General features: G+C 41.0%; 1 protein-coding gene across 1 annotated transcript; it reads left to right on the forward strand.

Moving 5' to 3' along the window:
• On the forward strand, positions 1–27,609 carry LOC117546453 (serine/threonine-protein kinase N2-like). The gene is given in 21 exon segments (XM_034216691.1): positions 1–372; positions 644–788; positions 3,872–4,017; positions 5,113–5,201; positions 5,203–5,315; positions 9,103–9,228; positions 13,102–13,211; positions 16,588–16,731; positions 17,889–17,964; positions 18,065–18,257; positions 18,343–18,478; positions 19,336–19,388; positions 19,473–19,530; positions 19,620–19,711; positions 21,331–21,507; positions 21,817–21,879; positions 21,963–22,039; positions 22,383–22,525; positions 23,057–23,164; positions 23,464–23,544; positions 26,026–27,609. Coding segments are annotated over 20 exon segments (2,328 nt in total). The 5' UTR covers positions 1–372; positions 644–649; the 3' UTR covers positions 26,230–27,609.
• Positions 27,610–27,782: the final 173 nt, after the last annotated feature.

Consider the following 27,782-nt stretch of genomic DNA (forward strand, 5'->3'; position numbering starts at 1 on the left):
AACTCCGCCGCCCGTCCCCCTGCAGAAAGCAACCCCCTCTAAAAGAGACAGAGAGAGAGGGGGAGAGACACAGAGGATTTGTTAATAGAGCAGAGGAGGATGAGGAAGCAGTGGGAAGGGGACGTTTTAGAAGAGGCTTCACAGAGGCAAAAACAAGTCTGTGTGATCCAGGTCTCAAGATGTAGGAGCGGCATCAGAGGAGTCCAAAGTCAGTGTGTGTGTGTGTGTGTGTGTGTGTGAACGCACCATAACATCATAGGACTTGTGTTTCAAGGATAGTGAAGGTGGCAACCTGAGAAGTCCTCCCCTCTACCTCCACAGAGGATGTCAAATTAGTCCTTATTCAGCAAGGAGCGAGAGCATCAACCTGAGGTGAGTGAAGTGCAAAGTCATGCTGTTTCCACCTGATGTGAACACGTTGTTCTCACTTATCTTCTTTGCCACTTGTTTTTGTCCAATATGGAGATGAGTGGTGTGTGCAGAGCTGCATGTCTATGGTGATTCCCTTTATGCTGTGCCATTTGTTTTGATAAATAATGGCTGTTTTCTATCTTACTCCCCTGTCCCGACTGATATGCCAGGGGGAATCAAGTGTGGTGATGAAGTGGGGCTTGTTGTCTCTTGATGTGATTTCATTATCCAGGATCAGATGTTGTCCACGGCTCAGCAGATGCTGCAGGATAGCCGCTCCAAGATCGAGCTGATCCGACTGCAGATTATCAAAGTCACCCAGGCTGGCAGCAGCAGTGGAATTGGCGAGGATGGTGGCGGAGATCCCACTCATGGAGGTCAGAGTCCTGGGCCATGACCCCTATTGTAGAGGGTCGCTGCATGTCAAAAAGATGATTAGTTGTTTACATGATTGGTTGGAATTTTGTTTATTTCTAGAGGCATTTGTAGTGGAAATGTACAGCTTCTTCTAGCATGTAAACTATCTCCAACAAGGCATGAAATCATATTTACTGTCATACAATACATCTCTCACCACGAGCAACATAAACACATCTGTAACACACATTTTCGCTGGTTTTTAATCACAGTCATTTTTGTAGAGCAAGCTGGCTCGTTACACCAGCAATCTATAAGAAAGAAGGAATCTAAACATAATAGATAACAACATACTGGGACAATCAAACTGTAATGCCATTTTGTAATAGAGAACCATACTTTCTAAACTCAGAATCTCAAACTCAGCCTCAGGGTCGCTGGTATTGATAAACATTTCCATACTTTTCAGCAGAAACTGTATGGTTATTATAAATGTTTCTGTGTGTCAGGAAAAATACTTTTTAAAAAGAGACATTATGATGTCAGATGTGGATGTCCTTCTTCTGTGGAAGGAGGTCACGACTCTGTTTTCAAGGAAGGGGATTAAGGGTAAAACAAAGTTTTAGGATTTTTCTTTTTCTTTTGTAAACCGTGCCAATTTATTTACCCTGCTGATGTCAAGCCAGATACACACCTAAAAGTAAAGCCAGTAAATTACGCAAGACCTTCCTTTTATTAAACAGGTTTTGGTTGACATGCTGTATCAAGCTGTGACAATAGTTTTTCATTTTCAATAATGTTTTTGTGTTTCAAAAACCCTTCCATGGAAAGAAATACAGCTGAATGACACTTGGTAACAGCTAACAATGCCTGTCAGAAACTTCTGTCCTGAAATATAATACTACCCATATTAGTTGAACCGTGCTTCCTGCCACCCTTCCTTTTTGCAAGCGTTATTTGTTTAATCCGGAAAGTGAAACCACTCTTGAACCTCTAATAAGAGACGGTACATTTAGCGTACTTCGGAACTGTAGATATGTGCTACAGAGTGAAAACTCTGAAACTAACACAAAATTATTCATGGCTCAAAAGTAATACGAGACATGTAACTGTACCTTGTTGTTACCTCGTCTCATGTTTCATTTCCTTCACCCCTGACTTTTTTTCTCATTGATTCTTTTGTTATGTTTTGTTCTGTCGGGAATTTAAGTTCTTGTTACTACTAGCAGCTTGATTCACTGTGTATCCAAGTGTCAGCTACATTTGATAAGACAGTAGGGCACTTTACACCTTACACACTGTGCTGCTGCTTTGGAAGAGATCAGATAAAAGTGGATTGATCCCAAAGGACATTGTTTTTCAGCAGTTGCAGTATAGAGTGGGAAAAAGTGGGAAAATATAGACAATAAGGGTAATCCATGGGGTGCAAAAAACAAAACACCACACTTGCAGGGGTGTTAACAAGTTAAGTTTTACAAATATAAAACAGTAAGGTGCAAGTAAACACTTAACATTAAGAGTCATTAAGAGAATAATAATAGATTTATTCACAATTTTCCACAATAAATAACTATTATTTTTCACGCCCTCAAAGAACACTCAGGACTTGAATACAACATTTTGAGAAATAAGGTACATAATTGATGCATTTCAATGTATACCATACAGATGATACAGATAATACACAGAAACCATTTTACCATGTTCACGCTTCAGGAAATGTTAATTGAAGGGGGCTTATTATGCTTTTTGGGGGTTTTCCTTTTCCTGTAAGATAAGGCAAGGCAAGGCAAGTTTATTTATATAGCACTTTTCAACACAAGGCAATTCAAAGTGCTTTACAAAAATGAAAGAGATTAAGAAAATGGCATTTAAAATCAGTCATTAAAAAGAAAAGCTAATAAAATAAACATTAAAAGAAAAAATACATGGATCAAAGTTACAGTGCAGTCTAAGATATGAATAGTTTAATTAAAAGCAGCGACAAAAAGAAAAGTCTTCAGTCTGGATTTAAAAGTAGTCAGAGTTGTAGCGGACCTGCAGGTTTCTGGGAGTTTGTTCCAGATATTTGGAGCATAATAACTGAACGCTGCTTTACCATGTTTAGTTCTGACTCTGGGGACAGAAAGCTGACCAGTCCCTGAAGACCTGAGAGATCTGGATGGTTCATCATTTAGCAGGAAGTCAGAAATTTATTTTGGGCCTAAACCATTCAAAGCTTTATAAACCAGCAGCAGTATTTTTGAAATCTATTCTTTGACACACAGGAAGCCAGTGTAAAGACTTCAGAACAGGTAGTAACTGTAGTGTGATACATAGGTTTTTGTGCATGTAAATGGTCTGCAAATGCTAAAATCCTAAAGTTCCCTCCAGAGTTTCACTCCCACACACTCCCATCCCTATGTAGCATAGTACAAAAATGAACCTAAAATGAGCTAAGACCCATTTAAGGCCGATTCCCCACGGAAAACAAAGAATTTGTAGAGAATCTTTTAGAAAAACAATGATGAAATGGATGAAATGTTTAACACTATACATTACAGGACTATACAGGGCCGCTGACTGTTGATATCTTTAAAAAAGCACTCAAAACACATCTGTTTGTCAAGGCTTTCAGCCTCAATGATCTCTCTCCTTTACATGTTTTGTGACCAGCCTTTTGTTTATTTCTGTTTTTTTGTTTTCCTTTTTGTCCCCACAACGGCCCCTCGTCCTATTGTAAAGCGCCCTTGGGTCTCTTGAAAGGCGCTTTATAAATCCAAGTTATTACTATTATTATTATTATTATTCATTTTTACCTAACTCATTGTTCCTTGTCTCCTTGTATTAACTTTGCAAAGGATAAACGGTTTTCTCCCAATGTGTCGTTTTTATATTTCCTTTTAGAGCTTTCATACATTTCAGATAATTGTCAGCTAAATGTCAGGAACATAAAAATGTAACGTACAGACCTTTGCGAGGAGCACAGAGACATTTCAGAGAAAAGGGCTCTGCTAAGCATTATAAATATTGAATGCAAGAGTGAGAAGAGGCTATATGAGGATGTATCACTCATCTGAAGTGAATTCCTGTAGACTGAAATACTCTCCCTCTCGTCTTATAGGGATCTCTCCTGTCAGTGCTGTGGAGGCTCGTTTGGCAGAGTTGCAGCACTACATGCAGAGAGAGACTGATGCCTTGGTGCTGGCCAAAGATGTGGTGAAGCAGCTGGAGGGAATCTCAGCGCTGGACCAGAAGGCACTGACTGAGGTAGAACTCTCTATAAAAAATGGTATCAAACAAAAATATGAAAGGATATCGTCATGACAGCAGATTTCCTACTCCTTTTTTGTTGTAGAATAACATCGAGCTATAGAGAAAGATGTGTAAAACATTTGGGTTTTCTTGATAATCATTTCTGAAGGACAGCTTAGAGATCTTATTTAATATTTTGAGTTTCTTTTCTGATAACAGAATTATTGCTGTTGCGTAAAAGCTTCTGACATCACAGCCTTGCAATCAGCTTTAATCTAACTCTAAAAATGGTAGTGTGCTCATTTTTTATTATTACCCCACTTAATAAGATTTATTCTAATGAACTATTTTAGATTTTCAATATATGAGTTCCATTTTTATTATTATTATATATTTGTTTTTATTATAATTGTGATAATAATGAATTTATTATGTTCAAAAAAGTACATGTATGGGAACATTAAATCAAAATGTCTCTGATCATAAAAGGATATCAACTGTATGGCTAGCAACACTTTAAAATACTGTAGTACAGAAACATGAAGAATATATTTATAAATAATGTTTCATTTTACTGGTGTATAGTCGAGCCCATTGCAAATCATCTATCTTGCAATCTTAACATAAAATGACTGATGACCATTTTCAAGTGCATCGTGCAGTAGGTTTGTCTAACAGGCGTACTCCTAGAGGGGATCAAGCGTCCCGTCGTGTGAGTGTGTATCTGTCTGTCCACAGCTAATTTGGTACTGTGGTCACATCAGCCCAATACTTCTTGTGCATGTTTATGAACTCTAATGGCTTAAAAATGTTAAACTTTTGTATTACTATTGTATACCGTCATTGGCTGCTGACTGCTCACCACCCTGAACTGTCTGGTAGAGGCTGAAAGGGTCAACAACTTATTAAGTAGCAAAAGCCTGTTTTGGTCTTCATCCTAGCTGAAAATCATCATCCATAAACAAGTTTGGTCTGATTTTGGACGAGGACATCTGCAGGTTAATTTCATACCCTGATATATTATCATCAACTAAGGTTAGGCTGAATTGTCTTTAACTCTTCTCTGTCAAGCAGACCGATCATAACAACACATTGTCTATCTTCCTTCAGGCTCAGACCCGGGTGCAGGAGTCCTCCCAGAAGCTGGATCTTCTGCGGCTGTCTCTGGATAAGTGCAAGAAGGAAAACAACCAGGAGCCTGCAGGGGGGGGGCGTTCCTTCTGAGGGAACTCTGTCTCCTAAAAACTCCAGACCTGGATGTCCCCTGTCCACGTCCCCATCCATCTTCTCTTTCAGACCTGCCTTTTTGACTGGTACACATTGCAATACTGACACGGATCTGAACTGCTTAAAACGTTAATATCCGTACATTTCATTTATTTTACCAGTCCATCTCACAAGGTTTTACTTTACTTATCACACCACAGCATTATACATGTTTATATACAGCTATTCTCAAACTTGTATTAAGTTATAAGGCATTATCTATTTTTGAAAAGGATGGTTTTGGTCTTTGATTTTGCTCTAAGCTGCTATAACGGTAACATTTCCCATTGGAATTAATAAAGGTATATCTTAAAATGACCCAATTCAAACTGTTTATGAATAAAAAAAATGTTTATGAAAGATTCATCTTCATGCCGTTCGTATAAGTGCGGAATTAAAAAGTAGTAGTTGTATTTTCTCTTACTATAAAATGTACTTCTAAATGTAATAATTTTTTTACTCAAATATTCAGTAGTATTATGGATGCCTAGTTTTTGAACATGGTGAGCATACGCTGACCTCTGGCAGAGGATAATCAGGATGTGTAATCTGTTTTTTTTTGGACAGTTCACTTGTAAGCTGCACAAAAAGCCTTTTGATTATGTAACAAGGAGACACATTCTGTGGCAAAAAATTGGTCTCAGAGCAGTGAATACACTCAAGTTGATTTTTGGCTCCCCAGCTACAGTTAGATTAAGTACATTTAGATGTACGTGCGCCAGAGAGCAGCACTTATTACAGGCTTCGGTCTGAGAGATTTCTTCACGCTGATAAATGAAAGGTTTAATTTGAAGTGCACTAGCTCACATGCCTTAACTGAGATTCATTACCAGGCATTTGAAATACACCGGGTTAATTTTTTGTGCTCAAAACCACTTCCAACATCTGGTTAGTTATTGTTACTGTCACGATCTGTCTGTGTTGTGTTTTGTCTTTTTCTGTTTTTGGTTTTATTTTTGAAGAGTGTTCACCGCCTGTCTTGCCTGTTGTTGTTTGTCTTTCCTGTCTCCCTCCATGTTGGTCACGGTCAGTTTTGTTTGTTAATGCTACCTGGTGCTACTTGTGTTTTTTCGTGCCATGTTTATGTTCATCAGCTTTTAAATAAAGCTCGTTTTTGTTTCTAGACCTTTTACCTTTTTTATAGTCTGCATTTGGGTCCTACCTTTTCCGCAAACCGTAGCAGAATGAACCAACCAGAAGTGGACCCAGCAGATGATCCATTTGAGGTGGAATTAAGTAATTTTACCTTTTTTTTGGCTTGCTGCTTTGATTGGTGGAAGGGAGCGTCCAGTGTTCGGCAGAAGAGGGCCGCTCTGGTAGAGGCGCACCGGTTGGTAACAGAGAAACCATGTTTAGTGAAGTTTTTACCTGGCTGGATTATGGACTTCCTCCAGACATGTGATTCCCGGCCTGCTAGCCCCAGGCATGTTAGCTCCCTGCCTCTCAATTCCCAACCTCCTGCTCCAGTACCGGCCCACACAGCCATGGTTCCGGCTCCAGAACCGGCCCACACAGCCATGGTTCCAGCCCAGTTCTGGCCCCAGCAGCCATGGTTCCAGCCCCAGTTCTGGCCCCAGCAGCCATGGCCCCAGCCTTAGTCCTGGCCCCAGCAGCCATGGTTCCGGCCCCATTTCCGGCCCCAGCAGCCATGGTTCCGGCTCCAGAACCGGCCCACAAAGCCATGGATCCGTGCACCAGTACCGGCCCACACAGCCATGCTTCCGTGCTTCATTACCTGGTTTACACAGCCAGGGTCCAGGCTTCTGTTCCGTGCCCAACAGCCATGGTTCCGGCTCCAGAACCGGCCCCAGCAGCCATGATTTCGGCTCCAGTACTGGCTCTCCGGCTGACGCCAGCTCCCCGTGTCCTGTCGGCGTACCGGCCGACGCCAGCCCCCCGTGTCCTGTCGGCGTTCTGGCCGACTCCAGCCCCCCGTGTTCTGTCGGCGAACCGACCGTCTCAAGTCTCCTCTCAAGTTCCTTCTCGGGTCCCCTCTCGAGTCCCCTCTCGTGTTCCCTCTCAGGTCCCCTCTCGAGTCTCTTCTCGAGTCCCCTCTCAAGCCACCTCTCAAGTTCCCTCTCGAGTCCCCGCTCAAGTTCCCTCTCGAGTCCCCTCTCGAGTCCCCTCTCGAGTTCCCTCTCGAGTCTCCTTTCGAGTCACCTCTCGAGTCCCCTCTCGAGTCTCCTTTCGAATTCCCTCTCGAGTCCCCTTTCGAGTCCCCTCTCAAGCCCTCTCTCGAGTCCCCTCTCAAGCCCTCTCTCGAGCCCTCTCTCGAGTCCCCTCTCGAGTCCCCTCTCGAGTCCCCTCTCGAGTCTCCTCTCGAGTTCCCTCTCGAGTTCCATCTCAAGTCCCCTCTCCAGTCCCTACTCAAGTCCCTTCTCTAGTCCCTACTCAAGTGCCGTTGGAGGTTCCGCTGGGGGTCCTGCCAACTACTCTTCTGCCGGGGGTCCTGCCAACCCTATATCCTGTCCTGTTAGGGGTCCCGCCGACTACTCTTCTGCCGGGGGTCCTGCCAACCCTATGTCCTGTCCCGTTGGCGGTCCCGCCGACTACTCTTCTGCCGGGGGTCCTGCCAACCCTATGTCCTGTGCCGTTGGAGGTTCCGCTGGGGGTCCTGCCAACTCTATGTCCTGTCCCGTTGGGGGTCCCGCCGACTACTCTTCTGCCAGGGGTCCTGCCAACCCTATGTCCTGTGCCGTTGGAGGTCCCGCCGACTAGTCTCCTGCCGGGGGTCCTGCCAACCCTATGTCCTGTCCCGTTGGGGGTCCCGCCGACTGCTCTTCTGCCGGGGGTCCTGCCAAACCTATGTCCTGTGCCGTTGGAGATTCCGCTGGGGGTCCTGCCAGCTCCGTGTCCTGTCCCGTTGGGGGTCCCGCCGACTGCTCTTCTGCCGGGGGTCCTGCCAACACCATATCCTGTCCTGTTGGGGGTCCCGCCGACACCTGCTCCGCCGGGTTTCCTGCCAACACCGTGTCCTGTCCTGTTTCGGGTCCCATCGACACAACACCAGCCCTTGCTCCGTCGTGGGTCCCACTGACACCAGCCCAGGTTCCGTCCAGGGTCTCGTCTATGTCCGACCCACCAGGGGTTCTACCAGCTCCTGCCCGTCCTTGTGCCCGGCCCCCTGACTTTCCCGGCCGCGGTCTTCGCCCTCGAGCCTGGCCCCCTGACTTTCCCGGCCGCGGTCTTCGCCCTCGAGCCCGGCCCCCTGAGTGCTGCGGTCTTCACCCTCGAGGCCGGCCCCCTGACTTTCCCGGCCGCGGTCCTCGCACTCGGGCCCTGCCCCCTGACTCTTCCAGCCGCTGCCTTTGCCCTCATGCCCGGCCCCCTGAGTTCACCCGCTGTGGCCTTCGCCCCTTTGTGAACGTTTTTGGACGTTTGTGGGACTTTTTGTGTTTAGGGACGTCTGGGATCCGTCCCTTGAGGGGGGGGGGGGGGGGGGTAATGTCACGATCTGTCTGTGTTGTGTTTTGTCTTGTCTTTTTCTGTCTTTGGTTTTATTTTGAAGAGTTCACCGCCTGTCTTGCCTGTTGTTGTTTGTCTTTCCTGTCTCCCTCCATGTTGGTCACGGTCAGTTTTGTTTGTTAATGCTACCTGGTGCTACTTGTGTTTTTTCGTGTCATGTTTATGTTCATCAGCTTTTAAATAAAGCTCGTTTTTGTTTCTAGACCTTTTACCTTTTTTATAGTCTGCATTTGGGTCCTACCTTTTCCGCAAACCGTAACAGTTACACTTGATACTATTTGAATTTAATGGAGGCTGATCGTGTAAATTGAATCTCAAATGTTTCTTTTTTTTAAAAGTCAAAATATTTTTGATCTTCTTTCTTTTCAGGGAAACTTGAAGTCAGACTTCTTGGATGTGAGGATGTACTGACATCCCGGACAAACCCAGAGCAGGAGAACCATCTTTGTCCCTCTGAAGACAGTCCAGATGCTCACAGGACACAGGAACACCCTGGTAAGTGGGCATACTGTATACAAATATGAAACTGAAAATGAGCTTAACATGTCCTCTTTAACTTGAGCTTGTCAAGGGGAGAAAACAAGTTCTTTCCAAAGACTATTCTTAGAAATTATTATTACCCCATAGACTAAAATACAATTATGAAAGCAATGTAATTGATGAAATAAAAAAACATGAAAATGCAAACCTTTGTTCATGATGAGTGGGAGTAAATTACAAGTGTGTGTGTGTGTGACAATTTTTGACATTTAATATAATTTTATATCAATCTTAACTTAAAGTACATATTCAAACTGTCTTCCCGCGGCTTCCAGTGGTCTTTGTCAATGAATAGAATTGTTCAATGTTGTAATTCTCCTAACATGAATTTAAAGCAAACAGATTTTTAAAAGCATTTTTCATGAAAACTGAAACATGCTTGTTAAAGTTAATCTAATCAGTGAGTTTATGGCATTATATTTGTTTCAAACAATGTTGGAAGTCATCTATAAAAGGCCATTTGCCAAGTGGCATGACTCTCTAAGATAAATGGTAAACAAGTAAAAAGTGGTTATACATTGGCATCTTTGGAAGTAGGAGAATCCCTGTAGATGGTGTTATTCTTTGAGTCTCTACAGTGAACCCTGATAAAGCCAAAGTATACATTCTACCTGCAGCAAAGGTGAAGACATGTGTTGAGGAAAGTGGAGCTTCTAGTAGCTAAAGAGGCAGATTAGTTTATCTGGAGAAAATTGTGACCAAAACAGAAACCAAAGAGAGTGAAATGTTGACTTACATTCATCAGGCGGACAGAAACATGACTTCTGCCTGGATAACTGCTCTGTCTCTGGTATGGTGACATTATGACAATTTGCAGTAGGCCTATGTCACAGTTATCTCTGTAATGTTGTTGGGCAGTTATTGGGCTTAAATGTGGCCAACAAAACAATAAATGCAGCTTTAAGCTAATTTAGTGGGAATGCTGTTAACAGCATTCCCACTAACTGTTATTCTACGGACGAAAAGTTTATTATTATTATTCCGCCGACTTATTTTGGCCCTCTTCTCCTCCTGCATTGAACATCGCAGAAACTCCGTTCAAACATCAAAACGTTCGGCTCGGTCAGGAATCGATGGCTATTACTTTTCTCATTCATAACTTTCATAATTCCAGAGATACATCCCATAATACATCATATTTTTAACATTGAAGTCAATGGAGGAAATCTTCAGACTTCAACAAATCTTCATGCGATTCAACTGCTAACTGTTCATTCATACTTTCACTCAGAAACCTCATTCCAACTTTAAAATGTTACACATCTTTCTGACATTATTCGTGTAAAACAACTTTTAAATCTTTTAGAGATATTAACATTTGTTCAGACCTTGTTTTAGAGGTTTTCTTCAGATTTTAACATTAACTAGAGTGCGTGATGTCACAGCTAGAGGGTAAGAAATCTTGAAATGTGCCTTCATATATTTTTTAAAAACTGCCATAATTCCCAAACCCTACATTCCTGGGACATAATTGTTCATGATAAACGTAGGAAAACATCTAGTAGCTTGAAAAATGACAAATAATTAAGCAAAAATAATTCAACAAAGTGCCTCTTGAGGGCATGAAGTGACAAAAACGTTCAACATTCCTCCATTGAAGCCCATTGTAATTTCAGGCAGATATTTCCTCACGGTAGCAGCCGCACACCTTTAGTTAAACTGCCAAAAAGGCCACATTATTAACCCGAAACGACACACAAATTACACTTCAGATACTCAACTTCCTTGACATGCTTCACGTTTTGAAATTTCACAGATATCTGTTACGGTTCTTCCACAAAACGTTCACATGTAAGAGGTTTATCTCTCATTCAGAACAATGGAAACCTGTGATCTCTACAGAACTATAAACACCTGTGTAATGGAACACGATGATGTCATCACTCCAACTGACATGCAGCAGACTTCAACAGTCCAGCTGTGAAGACATCTTCTGGACAGTTTTGAGATTTCTTCAAATGCCGTTGTCATGGCAACACAATGCTCGCCTTGAAACACGGTTTTCTCATAACTTCAGTGAAAATACTCCAAACAGCCCAGAACTTCACAGGTTTGATAACGATGCAGCCATCAATGCATCTAAGCGTAGTATGGGGTGTCATGAAATGCCATTGCCATGGCGACAGACCACTCGCCATGAAACACGATGAGGCTGTAAGTCCAATGGACACGGTCCAATCGTCCCCTAATCTTCACTTGTATATCACCGGTCCATGCCTCAACAGCCCTACGCCAAATCTGAGATCTCATCATATGCCGTTTCCATGGAAACGCATCCCTCGCCATAAAACATGATGTCGCTATAAGTCCAATGGACACGGTCCAATCGTCCCCCAATCTTCACTTGTATATCACCGGTCCATGCCTCAACAGCTCTACGCCAAATCTGAGATCTCACCATATGCCGTTTCCATGGAAACGCATCCCTCGCCATAAAACATGATGTCGCTATAAGTCCAATGGACACGGTCCAATCGTCCCCCAATCTTCACTTGTATATCACCGGTCCATGCCTCAACAGCTCTACGCCAAATCTGAGATCTCACCATATGCCGTTTCCATGGAAACGCATCCCTCGCCATAAAACATGATGTCGCTATAAGTCCAATGGACACTGTCCAATCGTCCCCTAATCTTCACTTGTATATCACCGGTCCATGCCTCAACAGCTCTACGCCAAATCTGAGATCTCACCATATGCCGTTTCCATGGAAACGCATCCCTCGCCATAAAACATGATGTCGCTATAAGTCCAATGGACACGGTCCAATCGTCCCCCAATCTTCACTTGTATATCACCGGTCCATGCCTCAACAGCTCTACGCCAACTCTGAGATCTCACCATATGCCGTTTCCATGGATCCCTCGCCATAAAACATGATGTCGCTATAACTCCTATGAAAATGTTCAAAAAGTGCTCAAACTTCACATGTGTGCTAACAGTCCAGCCGTGAAGACATCTCCGGGACAGTTTTGAGATTTCTTCAAATGCCGTTGCCATGGCAACACAATGCTTGCCAAGAAACACGGCTTTCTCATAACTTCAGTGAAAATACTCCAAACGTCCCAAAACTTCACAGGTTTGTTAACGATGCAGCCATCAACGCATCTTAGCGTATTATGGGGTGTCATCAAATGCCGTTGCCATGGTGACAGATCATTCGCCATCAAGTTAGTTCAGAAATTTGCAGTTCAAATATTCTGCTGCTTTTCCAAGCCTTTTTACTTTCTTTTCTTCTCTCATCACACATTCAAGCCCCCAGTGTTCATGTATCATTTCAATCTAAATTCTTCACTTTCTTCTTACACATTACATTTTAATCTAAATTCTTCACTTTCTTCTTACACATTACATTTCAGCATAGCAGTTTAGCATCAGCTTTTCAGCATAAAGCATTCCCACTAGCAATTTCTTTAGGAATTGCATTCTCTAGTTCCAATGTGTTGTTCCCACTTTGAACATGCTCAGTTTTGTGAGTACTCGGTATTTGTTTTTATAAATATATACATGTATATTCATATAGTTGATAGCTTATGGTAAATGCAGTATTTACAATCTATTTTATCTTGTTTTCACAGTTGAAATAAAAAAAGAACTTTGACTTCTTACTATGACAAACAATAGGAACAAGGCCTAGGTTTTAATTGTAAATATTGTAGTCACTAAACAAGTTAAGGATGATTTTAGATCGTATTTAACTCCACAGAAAGAGCTGTTCAATTGATGGTTACAACAGTCAGATTATTGCCTTAATCTGATTAGAAACACTTTTGTAGAATGTGGTGATTTTGTGGTTTCAGTTACTTTTATGTGTTTCTGTCCCACAGTGGAGATCAGTGCGGTGCTCCGATTGGACAGCAGAGTGGTGGGACGGACGCGCTTGGCTGCTGTCGGCAGGCTGACCTGGGATCAGACGTTCTGCATCCAGCTGGAGCGGGTGAGTCACTGAAGTGCAGTCAACCCAGCATGTTTACACCAGTAGCATCTCAGTTCTGATGATCATATTGAGTTTATTACCCCTACTACACCTATATTAAACATGGAGAAATCTAAGTTAGGCCATTTTTCCTGAAAGCCAGTTAATACAAAAATCGACTAACTCCGGGAAATTGTTACATTCTTTTTACCTTGTACGCTAATTAGCCCCTATGAAATGATTGAATCCAACTCAATTCAACCAAGTCAATTACAGTGGCACGTTTGGCCAAAACTGGAGGGAAAACTTAAACAATAGCTCCAGATATCCCATAATATAAACCTTCTTTACTGTAGTCCAGCTACCGTTTATGTGATTAATTGTATTATTCTGATCACCAGCACCCAGGTCCAAGCAGTACTTCCTTTGCATGTGCATCCTGTTTCAACCTGAAATAAGTTGAACAACAGAAACAGGACACCACTGAGATACTCCAGGATCAAAGACAGCATGTTCTCCTTGTATGATGGATGGACTGGACTTTGTCTCTGTGACATTGGTGCAGATAGAAAGAGGATCAGCAGCTTACAGGCTGTAGTAACGCTGCATGTGCTGACACGTTGTATAATATGTCCACCACAGGACCTTACAGAGTGTACAAGGGCACCATGCAGGGAGGGAATACACAGGAAGTATACACTTGAGTAATAAAATGTGTGTAAAAACTGTAAGTTGAACCAAGCAATTCCTTTTTGTCCTCAACATGACACCGGGAGATGAATGAGAAAAACTGTTCATTCTGGTTTTCTAGAGCACTTTCTTAATTTTTTTAGTGTCCCGTGGGTTTTGTCTTTTTAAAATAAATATATTTGATAGCATTAAGGGAGATAACAAGTGATGCAATTATAGGAACATAGATTATATTATTTGTGTTTAATTTATTAATAGTTTGTATAGTGTATATTAACTTTTAGCCTTTCAAAATACACATTTTAATTCATGGTATTTTTGGAGTCAGTTTGACTTCATCTCATTTTCAACCATTCCCCCCGTACTTGAGGAAAAATGTTTATGTTTTAACTTATTGAGGTAGAGTCAGTGTTTGCCTTGTAAAACTATGCATAAGTTAACAGCAAGCACAAAACATTTGATATTAACTTTAATATAATTATTGGAAGTGAATTTGATTATCAAATGTTCATGTAATAAAGCTTTTGTGGAAAAGATTGACCCAATGTCCTCTACAGGGGACATTTACAAAATAATACATATATATTTGAGAAGGAAATCTTTTTAATGTTTCTTGCATCTAGATAACTTAAATACTTAAATGTGTAAACTCTTAATAACACTTATTTTCTTTATATTATATTATAGGCAGGCAATTAAAACAAAAATGAAGTTATAAATCTGTGGGCTCTCGTGCTTGCTGGAAGTGGGGATCTGGATCTGGTCCGACCTCTTTGTATATTTTGTGCCTTTCCGTTGGGTTGAGAAGGAGATTGTTCTCTGGGCTGCTCTCCTTCTGAAGAAAAGGGGGAGCTGACACGTTGTCCTGCAGCAGAGGTGCTCGTGCCCTTTTTCTTGTTATCTCATTATGCAGTATGTCATGGTAATGGCTGAATTTTTTTGACATGCCCCAACCCAGACACTGAAACCTGTAGTGTACTCTACACTCCCTGAGACTTGAACCGATGGGATCCTGGGAATAATCATGAAAGATACCCCACAATAACCTACATACTGGCAATATATACTGTTGTCATTTGTAGTCTTTTTGTAGTTGTTTTGTGTAATTTAGATATAGTTTTGGTCTTTATATCGTTTTGTTTTTTGTTTTACTTTACCCCTTTTTGTAGTCAGTTTGTGTCTTTTTCTGGGTTACCCCCTAATCCCACCAGGAGCGTCTGCGCTGCGTTGCGCTGCGGCTGCGGCGTTTTTAGCGATCGCGGCCACTCTAGTCAATGGGTGCTATTCCACCAGACACGCTGCGCCGCGGCTCGAAGCGTCCCAGAAGCTCCTCGCCGCAAGGAATTTCTAAAATATAGGATGAATCCTATTTTTGACGCGGCGCAGCGCGGCGCAGGCAGGAAGTGGAACGTTCATCCAACAACTGCGAGGCTGCACACAAGACGCTCCGCTTCCGCAACGTTTTGAAACGCGCCTGGTGGGTTAGGACGCAGGAGGAGGTCGCAGCGCGGCGCAGCCGCAGCGCAGACGCTCCTGGTGCGATTAGGGGGTTAGTGTGTCTTTAAATGGCACTTGTTAGGTAAATGCCACGGGGGTCCTGACTAGGGATTGGGACTTTTTTATAGAGGACCGCAATACAAAAAGAAATGTTTTGATACCTTCATACAGGCAAAACACATTATACTGTATGTTAATTAAATATAGGCTGTCGTGATAAAGTAAAACACCACCGACTTGATATAGAGTGGTGTAGTGACGCGTCCTAAAACCCAGAAGTAAACTGCGGATGGGTTCCTTCCATGGATGTATAATAAGAACAGAAAGGGAAAGGGAGGAAAAATAACAGCCCCCTCTGCTCCCAGGGGCTCCCGCCAAGCTGACGTCATGTCCGTCCCATTACCGGTCGTGCAGCCTGAAGGAATGTGTACAACAACTAATAGCCACTTTCTGTCCATCGGACGAGTGTCTTACAATACTGTTCACGTACGCAACTTACTAATTACTCTCACGATAGTCTACACATTTCGCATGTGAGAGCAGGATATTGCAGAACCAGCACAGAGCCACTGTCTTCTTCTTCCTATTTGGCAAACTAGATGGTGCAGTGTCACAGTGCTGCCCTCTACTGGTGGTTATTCGTTTAATAATATCACTCGTGGTAATTTCACCATGATGGAATAGTCCAAGGGCATTTGGTGGAGGAATGGAGGAGGGCTTCGAGGAAGACAGAGGGGGCTGATTGGATGGGCTGGGAGGAAGAATGAGACACCATCAGAATATTAAATAGCTGCAATCATAAAACAAAATGAAAAGCTATTCTGGGAAATCTGCACTCCTACTTGCCACCTTTTGAAACTTGTGTTATTTTCCTGATGATACTGTTGATATATTTTTTAATTCTTACTTGCAAGAGAGTGTATCATCATTTTCTTAAGCTTTAATGTATTATTGTTGTAGTTTTGTCTGGAACCTGCAGGTGTCCATCTACTACCTGCAGATATTCTTTCATCAGCTCAATCATTCATTACATGCAATGACACTATTATTTTTAGAATAAGATGGCTTTTGCTTTGGGAGTTATTTTTTAATTGTTTTCATATTGTGGGGTTGTGTTTTTGGATCACATTTGTAAATCAATTATAATCAGTAATTGTTTGTGTTCATTAACTGTTGTGCTTGTTCTGTCTGCTCTCCTTTTGTTGAAAAGTCTCGAGAGCTGGAGGTGGCTGTGTTCTGGCGGGACCGGAGGGCGATGTGTGCTGTCAAGTTGCTGCGACTGGAGGACATGATGGACAACCAGGACCACAACCAGGAGTTCCCTCTGGAGCCACAGGGCCTCCTCTATGCCAAGGTACTTGCAACGGCTTCCTGGTGTTTGCAGTGCTGGAATGTAACTGAAATAAAAAATTACTTAAATACATGTAAATGGACTCAAAATATATATTCTAAATATCTAAATCAGTATAATGAGGCATACACTTGAATGCAGCAGCTCATATTTCCTCATAACTTCCAACATCGTTTTACTTAAGTCAGGTTTTGAATGCAGAATTTGTACTTATTTTCAAATGGTGGTATAAGTACCTTTACATCAAATATTTAAATACTTGTGTCACCACTTGGTGTTTGGTAGTAAAAGTCTTATAATGTCTAAACAGGCTTTTGTACGGATCATATTTCTGAGGAGGGTATATTTTTGATGATTAAATCAATCCTTTAAGGCCTACAGTTTCAAAATGAAATGTTCAGGTACTTGTTGCAGACAGACACACAGGTTCTGAACGTACTGGAGTTTTATGAAGAATGGTTATTACATCGTTCAGGTGAGAATGTTCCTGAGTGTGGACATGTGAAGTATTTTAGGGGGAAGCAGGGGTTCCCTTTATGTATAAGTGGAGAGCTTTAGAGGCTAGTGTCATTTCAGTGGAATGTGTAGTATGGAGAAATTGTTTAGGCAAACAATGACAACTGGACTATAGAGCCTTTTACTGGTGTACACATCAAAACAAAAGGATCCTAAAGCAATTGTACTTTTCGGAAACATTTGAAAACCTGTTTCTCTCTGCATCGGAGGCCTCAACATCCTAATATGTGGTGAAAGAACGTTGCTTTACATCATTAATATGTGCTTTCCTTTAAATACATTCTCAAAAAGTACAGCAAAAGATACATTCTGGGTTACTCGAAGTATAGCAAATAAATGATTCCAAAAAACTAATATTGTTACGTTCCCTATTAGTCTAGGGATGAAAGGGCAAAAGATTAAATAACTGGGAGAAAAGAAGGAGAAACTGATCAGAAAAATTAAAAAGATAATGTTTTAATGACTCCAAACAAAGAGGGGTCACTAGCCAATTGACCAAACAAACCAAAGTATAACAAGAACAACTCTCCCAGCATTAGCTGCATTCATTTACATGCATATATTTTGAATATAAGATGTTGAGAAATTGAGCAATAACACAAGTGAATGTCCAAAATAATTCTTCTCCTGTTATCTTTTTTCAGCTTCAATTCATCGACACTGTTGTTGAGCGGCAGCCGAAGCTGAGGCGTCAGAGATGTATCTTCACCAAAGAGAGAGGTACAGAGGAAATACCGAAAGCATCAAACAATTTCCTTTCAAAGGACTTCGTCTGTGTTTCTGCTCCTCTGGTGTAACATGGTAACCTTTTCTTCCTCAGGGAAGAACTTCCTCAGAGCGGCCCAGATGAACATGAATTTCGCCACATGGGGTCACCTGATGATGAACATCCTCCCTCACTACAGCTCCTTCACCACCTTCAGCTCGTCCATCTATACGCCCCCCGACCTGGTGGCCAACAACCCCCCCTCTCCAACTGAGAAGGAGCCTCTAGCTACCACTCCACTGCCAAGGTCAGAATCACCTGACACTTAGTAGGGTGTAAATCTCTGCCCAAACTGTGTGAGCCAACATCTTTTATGTCTTTGTGTCTCGCAGCGAGTCTCCAGAAGTCAGACTCAGCCTCTCTGAGGATCAGCCGCCTCCCACCAGCCTCCAGCCGGGAGACGACCCCCTCGCCATCATCACCACAGCACACAAAACATCCTCTGTGCCTGCCTCGCAAGAAAATCTGGTACATGACTGTTTTTTAAATTGATTTTGAAACAATGAAGACAGTAGCTAAATACTAAAGTTTTTGACCTCCAATATTATACACATCAATCAATCAATCAATCAATCAATCAGATGTATTTATAAAGCACATTTAAAAACAAACCACGTTCACCAAACTGCTGTACGGAACAGAGCAGGTGGCCAAGACAACCTTTCATCAAATAAATAAATACCAGTTGGAGTTGAATACCAGTTAAATACCTGGGCCAGTTGCAGGGATGACTGACAGATCCCAGTATATAGGGAGTTGCAGTCGCCTAGACGGGACGATATAAAGGCGTGGATAACTTTCTCAAGATTATTGGAAGAGAGAAACAGATAGATTTTGGCCATGGTACGAAGCTGGAAAAAAACTGGCTTTAACTACTTCAAATACAGTTGGTCTCAATCCCAGAGCGTCTTCATACTGACGCACCAGGCACCTTTTAGAGTCTAAATGAGTGTGGATTTTCAAGAAACTCCCCCAACAGCAGGTCAACAAACACAGGACCAGCGTTCATGTCCCCGAGGACACAGGCAGGTACTCGGGGAACCGGACAGGAACAAAGACGACGAACCTACAAACACAAGGGGAGACAGGCCTATATACACACAAGATTAACACAATCATACAATCACACAGGTTTAAAAACAAAAAGACAGGAAGTAAAACCAGACAAGACACAAAGAGAATATACATTTCAAAATAACATAGTTATAATACCAAATGCAGTGGATCATTAAGAAAGCTCTTGCAGACATGGTGATGTTAGGATGTCATGTGTTGAGGTGACTGAATGATAAAATGTTCCAAACGTTGTCTCTGTTTGTTTGCAGTCTTCCATAAACAACACAGAAGAAAGTGGAGACCAGCCTGTATCTGCTCTAAAGTAAACACACACAAACGAATGCACGCATATGTATACACAAATCCTAATGACTTTTAAGTTAATTGTTGGCTCTTCTTTCACAAGGATGCAGATGGATGATTTCAAATATTTTTCAGTACTGGGCAGAGGACATTTTGGGAAGGTAAAAGTTTGAACGCTTTTCACTTAAACTGTTAAATGATCTTCTTCTGGTGTTCATCTTTAGTTGTTTGTTGTGAATCTTCTGTTCAGGTTCTGCTGGCAGAGTTCAAGAAGACAGGAAAACTGTACGCCATCAAAGCCTTGAAGAAAAGAGACATTGTGACACGAGATGAAGTGGACAGGTGTGTGAAGGGAAAGCTTTAAAGGGGCCCTTTATGCTTTTTGGAGGTTTCCCTTTCCTGTGGTCGTGTGTTATATAGTTTTTGTGCATGTAAATGTTCTGCAAAGGCTAAAATCCCAAAGTTCACGCTAGAGGGAGTTTCTCAAGAAATTAGCAGAGCCATTAAAGACACATTAAAAGTCTGCTGTAATTTAAAAATAGTTTAAAGCTAAAACAAGACAGAGTTTAAACAAATAGCTACAATTTGCTGATTGTATTTCTCAGGCTTTAAGTTTGAAGGGCATTTTTTGTGTCTTCTTACTAATTTGTTTGTGAATTTCCGACTCGAGATACACTTTGTGTTATATTCCATGCTCTTAACATCCCGATAGCAATGAATATCTTAAGTGCTTTGACAAAAAATCTATAAAAAAATGTCATCTGTGGAAGCCAGTACTGTAAAAAGTACGACTAATCATTTGAGAATAACTGGATGGCCTACCTGCCTGTCAGCCTTCCATCTGTGCACAAACTTATCTCGTGCCCTCATTGGTCATGTGCGCGTTCGTGTGTGTTGGAGGAAGGGCTCTGTGAGGAAGTGGCAGATTTTTTCCGGCTGTGTATTTTCAAATTCGAAAATTACCTACCCCACCTTTAGAGTAATAATCTGTAGGATTATTGAGAAAAGTACGGAGCCCCCTAGGGGACATGGAGAAGAAAAAAAAAATTATTTGAAAAAAAAAAAAAAAATAATGTTTTGCGAGATATCGCAAAACCTTTGCGAGATCTCGCAATACTTTTCATTTAGCTCAATGTACTTCCTGGTCAGTTCGGCTGCTACGGCAACACAGAAACCACAACAATGGAGCGGTTCATCGATTTTACTTTGAGCTTGGCCTTAAATATAAAGATATAACATCAGTGCTTGGCAATAGGCACGGGTTTCACACATAGACTGTATATATAAAGGGTTTCACATAAGTGAAGACACCTCAAGAGAATACCCAGAGCGAGGGGACATGCACGTCCCTCTGAGCTGAGTTATTGACAGATTCGAATTTCGCGGATCAATAACTCATGAACATAACGTTGTAAAAATACAAACAATCATAGCAAGGTAGACAACGAGCAACAGAGTCGTTTCTATCAGAACAGTTCGATACGCGCCGTCATCCGAGCTAAACATCAATAATTGGTCACAATTTGCAGCTTGAGGAGGGAGAGGAGTGCTTAGGGACCGTCTACAAACTGCAACGGGGTTTTGCGAGATCTCGCAAAAAGTATGGCGAGATCTCGCAAAACATTTTATTTATTTATTTTTTCAAATAATTGTTTTCTTCTTCTCCATGTCCCCTAGGGGGCTCCGTAGAAAAGGCCCTTGTATTGGCAACATCAACAAATAATAAAAAGGACTAGTTCCAATACTGTTTGGATCCCTTGCAAGTTATAGTTCCAAAAAACACACCTGCAAATATCAAAATAAGTCAAAGATCATAAAACAGATATTTCGGAGATTGTAACTAAGAACTCAGTAAAACTAAATCGAAGACACTCAGCTAATGTATAGAGATGGTCATTTGTTATACAGGTCTCGTAAATATATGACGTTTAGAGTATTGAATCTGAGTTGTTATTCTGCAGCCTTATGAGCGAGAAGAGGATCTTTGAGATGATCAACGCGTCCAGACATCCGTTCCTGGTGAACCTCCACGGCTGCTTCCAGACCAGCGACCACGTCTGCTTCGTCATGGAGTATTTACCTGGAGGAGACCTCATGATCCACATCCACAACGACGTGTTCAGCGAGGCCCAGACCAGGTTCCTGTTTGTCCTCCTATATGTTTGTGTAATGCATATAACTAAGTATGTTTACAAGGCATTATTCTGAGACAATTGTATAAAGTATTTTATGCAAATCAACTCAAACATTATGATATCTTATAGAAAATGAAGCCGCCCGGCAGTATAAAAAGGGATTAAATGAGCTCCGCTTTGATCAGCTGCAACATGACAACACTTGAAATTTTATAAATGCATTAAAAAAAAACTCCAGAAATAGAAAGAAAGTCCAGCAAGTGTGCTCGTATTCAGTATTATAACTGTTAATGTATTTGTTGTTGTCTACAGGTTTTATTCCGCATGTGTCCTGCTGGGTTTAGAGTTTCTCCACCTGAATAAAATCATCTATCGGTAAGTCTACAGAATAAAGTGATTTCACCTGATTGTACTGTAGCTTCAGACGTGGTTATACCTGCGCTGGGTGTTTTCCACAGAGATCTGAAGCTGGATAACCTGTTGATGGATGCAGATGGGTTTGTGAAAATCACAGACTTCGGACTTTGTAAAGAAGGTGAGTTGATCGCTAAATGCATCAATAGTTGGAATACAGCAGTAATGGGCCGTCAGCATAATGAGGGATTTTACTTTTGGTACGGTTTTTTGTATCTAACTTTTAATAGAATATTTTTAGAACTATGTTATAAAACATTTTGTTGTTTTGCAATGAGTATTTCTTTTTCTTCTTTTTGCTTATTTCTTCAGTACAATTTAAAGGTTTACAGAAAGCCTTATGTCGTGTGTTTGTATGAGATTATGGTCATTAACATTTTTCCTGGATGATTTTGATTGTTAAAAAGAATTGGAATAATTGGGGTAAAATAGTTGTAATAATTGTGTTTTACTTATTTCGACAGGGATGGGTCACGGAGATCGGACCTCCACTTTCTGTGGGACTCCTGAGTTTCTGGCTCCCGAGGTCCTGACAGACGACAACTACACCCGGGCGGTGGACTGGTGGGGGATGGGGGTCCTGATCTTTGAGATGCTCGTTGGAGAGGTAGCTAATACATGTTTTTGTGTTTCTTCGATTAGTTTCTGTTAGTTTTCAAAACATTGATGACAATTATAACATCCATTGCAACATTACATACCCATTTATCTTTAAATTATCAAATTCCTAAATGGACTATAGGTAAAGGGGATTTTTACTCTTTCAGTGCTTGTGCTCATACATTTTGGTATAAGAAGTGCCACACAAGGATTCAACAAGTCATTTGGATTTGATTCCCCTTCCTTTGTCACATGCAGGCGTATTAGAATAAACTGCCCCGCATCTCTACCAACAGTTTGAAAACTACCCTTGTAAAGGTATACCATATTTTTCATCAGAACAGACTGGCCTTTTTATGGAGAGCCTTAAAGACAAAGATGCTAAAACAGAGCGTTCCAGACAGTGGGTGAACACAGGTGTATTCAGAAAGACTTTATGAGAAAAAACACGTTCTAGTAGAAACACAAAATACAAGTATAAGCTTGAAAATCTGTATTATATGTCCCCTTTAAATGTGTTACTCTGCCCTGCTGCTAGTCTCCGTTTCCTGGTGAGGATGAGGAGGAGGTGTTCGACAGCATCGTCAATGATGATGTGCAGTATCCAGGGTCTCTTCCTCCTGATGCGGTCTGCATCATCAAGAAGGTAAAAGCCTCTTATCTAAGGCTCACATAAACCCTGATTCTATTTCAATTACTTGAGGAGTTTAAGCTTAATTTCATACTAAATGTTTTTGTTAGTTCAGCTTAACATCTTTTGGTATAATTGTAGACATAAGACAGACATAAAAGAAGATAATAACAGTAGCACCAGCGGAAAACAAAACGAGTTATCTTGTCATGGTCCTTAGGTTTAATGTTGATAGCAGAAATGTTAAGCGTTTGAGATCCTTGGTTAAGATGGCTGTAACGATCATGTCATATTACTCAATCATCCTTCTGTAGCTGTTGAAGAGGAATCCTCTGAAAAGACTCGGCGCTGGAGAGAGAGATGCAAATGAGGTCAAAGGGGAGAAATTCTTTGAGGTAAAATCCCTTTATTTAACTTTAGGTACTCGTTAAATAAATCATTTTGTGTATTTAATCAAATCCAATGGGGTGTTAGAAGGATTCTTAATTCAAGGCTTTTAAAACAGTTTCTTTAGCTAAACATAGTAATGTGTATATATATATAGGTTTCTGTGCATGTTAATGGTCTGCAAAGGCTGAAACCCCAAAGTTCCCTCCAGAGAGAGTTTCACTCCCAGACACTCCCGCCCCCCCACCTGAAACGCCTACATTGGACTCCTTTGTTTACTTCCGTCACATAGTGACATCACTACGTAACATGTGTGCTTCTATTGGCTAGCGCTTGAAACACATTGTACATGATAGGTTAAGGGGCGGGACATTTCTAAACGGTTGACCAATCATTAGAGTGCCGGCCAGCTAACCAATCATAGCAGACTGGGCTCTGGTTTCAGACAGAGGGTGAAAAGAGGTGTTGCAGCACAGGCAGTATGAGAACAATAAAGAGCTTTTGAACATTTAAACATGGAAACAGTTTGCAGTAGAGGCACAACATATACATATGAAACCTGAAAAGGAGAATAACAGGGCCCCTTTAAGAAAAAAAGGCTAATCAACCCATCTGGAGATATATGGTTTTCACTGTTGGATAAATGTAGTGGAGTCATGAGTAAAACATTATGCCTCTGAGATGTGTAGAAGTCTATGTTTATGTTTATGTTTATTAAGGATCCCCATTAGCTTTTGCTCTCGATAAAAGCTACTCTTCCTGGGGTCCGACACTTAAAACAATACAACAATAATACAACAATAATACAGCAACATTTAGGACATAAGTCCTGACATCATTAACAACATTAAAAACATCACCAATATCATCAAGAACATGCGATCAAATTAAATTAGGGTTCACAGCTCACAAGGGTACATGGTCATTAGTAGATGGCCCTTCAATCTCTTCTTGAAAGAGGCTCTGGACTCTATTTCAGTAAGGTAGTTTGGCAATGAGTTCATTCCTTTATAGCTCTATAAGACACAGAAGATGTGTCCTGGGTTTAGGTGCCAGTAGATGGCCTGATGTAGCTTGTCTAGTCTTATGGTCATGCTCGTCTCTTGTGTAAACTATTTGATCATAAAAATACAGTGGTTTTTTGCTAAATTGGACATTTTTTAGAAAAGTGATAACACGAGATTGCAGACGTTTCTCAACTGGAAGCCATGATAGGCTTCTATGCATAACTCCAATATGAGTGCGCTTCGAACAGTGGAGAGCTAGTCTGGCAGCCTTGTTTTGAGCTATTTGTAATTTCTGTAAATGTGTTTTTGCTGATGACCATATGACCGGACAGTACTCAAGATGTGACAAAACCAGAGACTGAATGACTTGTTTCAAAGTGGTTGGTGTTACATACTTTGTACATTTTCTCGCCACAGCTATGCTCCTTCCCATTTTAGTTACGATACTGTCAATTTGCTTTGTCCACCGTAAACCAGAATCAAGAACAATGCCAAGCAACTTAGTCTCATTTACCTGTTCCACTGGCTGACCAGCCAGTGTCAGGCTTAATGAGGATTGCTGCTTAACATATGTCTGGATCCGAACACCATTGCTTTTGTTTTTGCAATGTTGAGTACCAGTTTGTTATTGTTGACCCAGTCTGCTATGGCTTTAATCTCTATTTTAAGTAGATAGTTTAACTCACTGCATGTTGATGCTGTACTGTACATCGTGGAATCATCAGCATACATTATTACACTGGACTTATTTAATACGTAAGGAAGGTCATTTGTGAATATAGAGTACAACAAAGGCCCAAGCGAACTCCCCTGTGGGACCCCACACTGCAACACCTTACTTTCAGAAAAGCTCCCATTGAAAAACACTCGCTGCCTTCTCCTAGTCAGGTAGCTCTCCATCCAACACATAGCAACAGAACCAAAGCCATAGCATTTGAGTTTGTTCAGCAGCAGACTATGATCGATTACATCGAAAGCTGCGCTAAAGTCTAACATCACAGCTCCTACAAGCCTCCTACCATCCATGCTCTTTAACCAGTCGTCGGTCATTTGTGCAAGTGCTGTACTTGTAGAGTGACCATCTCTATAGGCATGTTGGTAGTTCGTTGTCAGATTGTTACTTGAAAAGTAGTATTGAATTTGGGTGTATACTATTTTTTCTATTAATTGACTTAACACTGGGAGGAGACTTATAGGTCGACTATTGGAACCAGCAAAGGTTTTTCTTTTATCCTTGGGTAATGGGATGACCTTGGCTTCCTTCCAGATCTCGGGGCACACGCCTTGCTCTAAACTTTTATTAAAAATGTGACGTAGAAGTCTAAATCTGCATTAAATGGAAATACTCCAGTACATACCTGGAATTTAAGCACAGTGTTTGAGTACATGTTTCCACTACTGCTATATTTTGTTCTAAATTACAAAAAAGAGTGTACAGCATTTAATATTGATTCAACAAGAAAATATAACTTTGTCTTTCAGACCATCGACTGGGAAGCCCTCCTGGCTAAGACAGCCAAGCCACCATTCCTGCCATCAATCAAAGAGTCAATGGATGTCGGAAACTTTGACAGCGAGTTCACTCAACTCCAGCCAATCCTGTCGCCTCCCGCCAAACCCTTTATCCTCTCCGCCGAGCAGCAGGAAGCCTTCGCAGACTTTGACTTCTGCGCTTTGCACGGATAAAAGAGGAGCTGAAAGGACCAGGGTGGGAAATGTATAACATTTAGTCTGCGGATGGAACTTTGTCCACTTTAGGAGTCACCAACCACCATCATTTACATATTTGTATATCCAACCTATACTTGCAAGTAAAATAAATAAATTACCTAGCCATTTACAATTTTTTGTAAAACGGTTTGGTTTAGCCAAATGACTGAAAACAACACTTAAAATGTGCTGTATCAGCTCATTTATTATCTGTCAATTGGCATAAATGAGCATAATCAGTGACAATTATTATAAGTGATTATCATCTAAATATAAAATAAAGTACCAAGAGTAAAAGTACTCTAACAGTATAGCCCATTTTAGAATAATGCATTTTATATAATTGGATTATATTTTATTGGTGCAATAATATGTTTTAGAGATGCAATTATTCAATAGACAGAAAATGATATGGCAACTATTTGTGAACTCAATTGATCACTAAGGATATATTTAAAGCAAAAAAAATGCTGTTTTCACGCTCTCAAATATAGAGATGTCTTCTCTCTCTATTTCATATCCTAGGTTTTTGATTGATGTAACAGACATTTAAAGACATCAACATGGCCTTTGAGGAAATAAAAAAGGAAATGTTTCACAAATATTTTGACATTTTATAGACCAAACTATAACCGAAAAAAATTAAATGTATTGAGGGGAAATAACCAGAAAATAGTCGGCAGATAGATCTGAAAGTCTGCAAAGTTGCCTAAAAGGACAAATTAAAAGGCAGTGGAGTAAAATGTACAACGTAGCATAAAATGGAAATTAAATACAAGTACCTCTTTAGTACCTTTATACGTTTCCCAGCCTGGTCTCGATAGCACCAACTGAACTAACACCCTGTATAATTCTGCAGCTCAATCATTACAACAGGAACTCTACATACAATCCCATGGCTGATTTTGCTGACTGTTGTGACCGCCATCCAATCGACGGCCAATAGTCGATCAAATAAGCGAGGCAGAATTTTGTTTTGTAACAGAGCAAAAGAAAGTGATACCCTTTATATTTTCTGTGGAGAATCAGGCTTTGCTCTGTTTGCTCAAGCAGTAATAATAATAACTCACATGCTGTTGCTATAAAGAGTATATTTATGAGATCTGGTCAGGTGAAATGTCTACAAACAGGGTGCTTGAAGAGTTTATAACGTTATCACGCCATCTTTAGGGTTTCATTTCATGAATTCAATGCTCGAAAATGTGTTCCGTATCAGAACAAATGCAGGGGGTTTACAAAATAGTGCAAACTAAATCTCAAATTACTGTAGCCATGCAGGTAAGACTGTCAAGAAAGGTCTTGGATCAATTTATTTCCATTTTTGAGGTTGAAAATCATGTCTTCCAATGACTATTTTTTTTTTGTAATCCATAGCATGTTAACACCCTTGATTATGTAAAAAAAAAAACACTAAATTAATTTATTAGGTTCACCAGGTGTTTATAGACTGTATATCGGTCTAAACAAATCCAAGCCTGTTCGGTTAATAATCCCTCCTCCAAAACAATTTAGCTTAGTTAAACGACCGT

The sequence above is a fragment of the Gymnodraco acuticeps genome, unplaced genomic scaffold (assembly GCF_902827175.1).
Source record: "Gymnodraco acuticeps unplaced genomic scaffold, fGymAcu1.1, whole genome shotgun sequence".
NCBI lineage: Eukaryota > Metazoa > Chordata > Actinopteri > Perciformes > Bathydraconidae > Gymnodraco > Gymnodraco acuticeps.